The sequence below is a fragment of the Lactuca virosa genome, chromosome 7 (assembly GCF_052849685.1).
Source record: "Lactuca virosa cultivar CGN04683 chromosome 7, Lactuca_virosa_CGN04683_v6, whole genome shotgun sequence".
Classification (NCBI taxonomy): domain Eukaryota; kingdom Viridiplantae; phylum Streptophyta; class Magnoliopsida; order Asterales; family Asteraceae; genus Lactuca; species Lactuca virosa.
This window is the reverse complement of record NC_136432.1, coordinates 53360756-53366123: the sequence shown is the minus strand read 5'-3', so window position 1 is coordinate 53366123 and position 5368 is coordinate 53360756. Positions and strand designations below refer to the sequence as shown.

The 5368-nt window shown below is 36.6% G+C and overlaps 1 protein-coding gene across 1 annotated transcript; it reads left to right on the top strand.

Moving 5' to 3' along the window:
- Nucleotides 1–2206: 2206 nt before the first annotated feature.
- LOC145126650 (uncharacterized) lies at nucleotides 2207–4583 on the top strand. Its single transcript, XM_079061977.1, has 6 exons — nucleotides 2207–2591; nucleotides 2671–2726; nucleotides 2865–3401; nucleotides 3506–3578; nucleotides 3705–4129; nucleotides 4278–4583. The coding sequence occupies exons 1-6, from the start codon at nucleotides 2207–2209 to the stop codon at nucleotides 4581–4583; spliced, it is 1782 nt and encodes a 593-aa protein (XP_078918103.1).
- Nucleotides 4584–5368: the final 785 nt, after the last annotated feature.

Genomic DNA, 5368 nt, shown 5'->3' with positions numbered 1-5368 from the left:
GAATCTTCTTGAGTTTAGCTACTCTTTTGAGGTAAAATGTCGAAAACTTGCTCATCTATTGCTTGGATCTCTTCCTTGGAAGTTTATTGTCATTATTGGCTCATTTTTGGGTTTGTTCTTGGTTTGAGCATGTCATGAAGTTATAACTTCAGATCTAGACGTGTTGTGGCCTCCTTGGGCTTAAAGTTTCAAGCTTTATCTAGATCTAGGCTTCCTTCATGTTCTAAGTCCCCTAATAAGCCTTCTTTGAGTGTTTTAGCCTCTTGGTGTTATGCATGGACGTAAAGTTAGCAACTTTACGTGGTTTTTCAGCTCTTGGGATCCAGATCTACATTCTTGAACGTTAGAAGGGATGAAAAAGGACTGAATGAGTTAAGCTGGGAAAACTCGACGAGTTGTCCTCACAACTCGACGAGTTGGATGGGTTTTCCCTCTTTTTTGGGAACTGTAGGAACTCGACGAGTTGTCCTGATAACTCGGCGAGTTGGCTCGGGTTTTCCCCGTTTCTCTAAGTACTGAAGAAGCTCGACGAGTTGGTATGTGCACTCGACGAGTTGGGTCAACATGGACTGTTGACTTTGACTTTGATCATGGTTGACCAAGTTTGACTTTTGAGGGCATTTTGGGTATTTTGAGGTTTTGATGGGTTGGTCATGATGGTTGTAGGCTTTGAGTCGGGAACTGAGTTTTGGAGTTAGATCTTATCAGTTCAGCTGCTTGTGAGGTGAGTCTTCCTCATTATACTTTCGGGTCGAAGGCACCAAGGCCGACCCATTGGTTTAATAACCTGATATTGCTAATATGTTGAGTATGTTATAGTTATGCATGCTAGTCTTGCTATGCTAGTATGGTAGATCAGTAGGACTGCCTGTGAATTGCCTGTTTATCTGTTTACGATATTATCTGTTATATGGCGACATATTGTGTGGGTCGGGTTAAGGTTGTACTGTTTTGTGCTGTAACCAACAAACCCTGGACTATGCTAGATATGAGCTGAGCAGGGAGGGCATGCCAGACTCATACTGAGGACTCATGAGCATTCCAGATATGAGTTGAGGGTTGGGTCGGGCATGCCAGACTCGTACTGAGGGATTAGCGGTATTCAGTATGTTGACGGACCAGGACGGGGAGCAAGCCAGACATAAGTTGTGGGCCTGTGAGGCAATCCAGACTTATGTTGTGGGCTCAGGGGTAATCCGATCTGTAAAGTTTTGGACCCATTGCATGTTGTTATTATATTGTGTTATTTGTTATGTATTGGTATTTTGGGGGAAACTCACTAAGCTTTGGGCTTACAGTTGTTGGATTATGTTTTAGGTACTTCTCAAGATCGCGGGAAGGCGAAGGCGTGATCGTGCACCTCCTCTTGTTTTTATTTCATGATTTTGGGATATCTCTTATATGAATCTTATTTTGGAAACAGTTTGTAAACAATGATAATTTTGAATGTTTTAAAAAGTTTAATTATTTCATGAATTTTATGGGTGTTACAAACACAAGGTGGTAGTGTATCCACTGGATAACACAAAGGGTTGGGATTAAACATGGTCAATAGGTCAATGGGTATTAAAGATTGAGAAAATTGCAAATTTAGACAAAAACCCTAATTACTTTGTGGAAAATAGCCAAAAAAAATCAAAATTGCATTTTTAGCCACCCAAATCGCAGATGGATTAAACTCATCTGCAATTTCGCCAAGCCATTTGCGAACGTACAAGTGGCTAAAGCAGAGACGTGATTTAGCCACTTGTACATTCGCAGGTGGTTTTTTTTTTCACTGTATATATATACGCTGTTTCCAGGCTAAAATCGTAGATGGACTATGTCCATCTGCGATTTCCTCTCATTTTCACCTGCGATTTTGTGATTTTTTTGTTATTTTTTTTGTTTTTTTTTTAATTATTTTGACTACGAAATTGATAGGGTTTGACTACGAAACAAGCTTATTATATAAAAACTTTTTCAAAAAATTATCAGTTTTGTTGTTATTTCTTTGTAAAATTTGTTTAAAACCTCTCTAAAAAAATGAATGAATATTTGGTTTGCGTTGTAACTGGTGGGAGGTATTTCTGAATTCGCTTTGATATTTTCTGAGTATATTAGCTATAGTGAGTTTGTATATTTGGTGAGAAGGAAAACCGGTTTATTAGACAAATATAAAATTAGTCTTCGTTTTCATCATCCTGAATTGAATCATTATATAGCCATGATTGAAGACATGGATGTTAGAAAGTTGATCAATGTAATCAAATGGAGTGGAGGAAGAGCTGTGAAAGTGTTTGTGGTGGCTAATGAAGGTGATGCGGTTACGGAGGGTGGTGAGAGTGGAAATGAGTCGGTTGGTAATTTATGCAGCGATAAAGGGAGCAACAATTCAATAGATACTTTCATGACTCCTAGTGTACCTCAATTTCATAAAGTTGCTGAAAATATTAATGTGAGGTATTCACCTATTCACTATGTGGATCCTGAGAATTACAAGTATGTTGGTGATGATAATGTTGGTACATATCTTAATGACATGGGTGGTCGTTGTGTCGATGTTCCGAAACAAGAAGTTAAAGTTATGAATAGGCGTGTAGTAGATAAAAGTAAAAAAGAAAAAAGTTATGATTTAGAAAGATGAAAATGTACATGGTTACGGGGATTATGTTGATGTTGCTGATGTAGCTTTAGATATAACCGACTTAGAAAGCAATTCTGATGGAGATGAGTTGGTTGATGAAGTTAAAACTTAGTTTCCCGATAACCTTTTTTACAGTATGCCCCCTGTACCAGCATGTCCAGTTGATGTTAATGAAGATATCCCAGCACATATGATAGATATCAATGTTTAAAAGATTGAATGTCTCGGTATATTTAAGAACAAAGACCTTCAAAAATGGGCGATTGGGAAAAAATGTATTCGAGAAGGTTTTCAGACGATGACAAGTAGATCGACCAAATCAAGGTATGAGGTTGTGTGTGTTGGGAAAAATTATTCTTGGTTACTAAGAGCAAATGGAAATAAAAATGCTGACGGACTTTTCCAAGTGAAAAAATTTGTTGACGTACACACATGTTCTTCAACAATTTTGCAACATATTCATCGACAAGCAAACAAATATGTTTTGGGCGAATATCTTGCTGGTGTTTTGGCTGAAGATTATAGTAGAGTATACCGGGGACAATATATTATTAATGATATGAACGCTCAATTAAAAATCAATATCTCATACCATCAGACTTGGCATGCGAAACAATATGCACTGTTGTTGTTAAGGGGTACGAAAGAGGATTCTTTTACCAAACTTCTAGCTTATTTCCACAATTTTGTCAAACATAATTTGGGTACCGTGACACATATTCAAACAGATAGTGATGATCAGTTTGAGTTCTTGTACGTCGCACTTGGTTGCTCGGTTAGTAATATATATATATATATATATATATATATATATATATATATATATATATATATATATATTATTTTGGTGTATTTGAATAGATATACGATGTATTGTAGGTATGCGCTTTTGTAAATTTTCGTAAGCCGACCCTTGTAGTAGATGGAGCCCACCTAAAAGGCGAGTTCAAAGGTACCATGTTACTTGTAGTTACTAAGGACGGACAAAACCAAATATTACTGGTTGCATATGGTATATGCAAAAATGAGTGTACAGATTCTTAGGCATGGTTTTTTCAAAAACTACGTGATTGCATAGACAATATGGAGGAGCTTACGATTATATCTGATAGGTCTCCATCTATAGCGACATCTATTGCCAACATTTTTCCTCACGCTCATCACGGAATATGTGGTGTCCATTTGTATTTCAACATAGTAGCTAGATATGGAAAGAGTAAGACAGTTAAAGGAATTTTTTGGGAGGCTTGTAGAGCGTATACAATTAATGGTTTTGATGCTGCCATGGACCTTATGAAAAAGACAAAAGAACCGGTATGGGAATATTTAAAAAGTATAAATCCTGAAACTTGGTCTAGGGCACATTTTAGAGGGAACAGATACAATCTGATGTCGTCCAACAGTGCGGAGTCTATAAATGCATTATCTAGACGTAACTTTGTTGATCGACTTTTTTTCGTGCAACAATGCAACAATGGTGGTTTCAAAGACGTAACTTTGCAGGTACTAAGTTTTAATATTAATGTTTTTATTAAATGTTATTGATGTTGACTGTGTAATTTTGTCTATTTTTTAAGCGGAAGCAACAACAACACTTACCCCTTGGGTCGATGATATTGTAAAAGAAAATATAAATTCTTTTAGTAATTAGGATGTGCGCATGATCTCAAGTAACAAATGTGAGGTCAAAAAAGGGGCACAAAACGTGATTGTTGATTTCCAACAAAAGACATGTACATGTAGGCATTGGCAACTTGACGACATACCTTGTGGTCAAGTCATAAGAGCGTTAACAGTCAACAATTACCAAGACAGCTCGATGTTTGCATTAAATGCTTACCATACGGAAACATTGAGGAAAACATATGAGGAATCAGTAAACCCTTTGCCAAAGACATCCGAATGGGAGATCCCCGATGATTTGATGATTGTTAAGCCACCTATAATGGATAAATGACATCCAGGCAGACCAAGAAACACATACTTCATTCCATCCCAAGGCGAGGGTCCAATTAGAAAAGAGTGTTCTACATGCGGTCAAGCAGGACACACGAGAAACAATTGTTCTGGAAGGGCGTTCGGTAGTGGAGCACGTCGCACGAGAATTCCTACTACGGAAACGACATTTAATATTGGGCTTCTGCGAGTTGCTCACAATCCTATCATGCCGATTTTGATATAAAACAACCTTAAATTGAATAGTTGTTAATTTAGTATGTATTTTAGTGTTTTTATTAAATTTTCTAAGATGTTGTTATGCTTTTATATTTTAATTTAGTTTGAACATTATAACAACGAATGAAGGTTTTACATTGTAACATGTTTTTTTATGGTTTTATACTTGCAAAATTAACGGTAAACAAACATGTTAATCTAAAATAAATAGCAAAGCCAAGTCATGATAATGTCAAAACAGTTTTTTAACTAATTATTAAACTCAGGGAACTGTAATGGGTATTTCTCTTTCTCGATTGTTATATAGTCATCCCTAACTCTCATTTTATCTTCCAAACGATCCTTTTGCACCCTAAGATGTATCATCTTTGCATCCTTGTCAGCAAACCATTTTTCAGTCATTTTGATTGTCTTCTTACTTTTTTTTATCCATTCTTCATGATCTTTGATTTTCTTTTTATTGAGGTCTATCCATTCTTAAGCTTGTTTGCATTCTGATGCAATAACTTTACGACGTTGACTGAGAAGTCGGGATGCCTCTTTATCCTGTTTTTTTTGTTCTTCAGC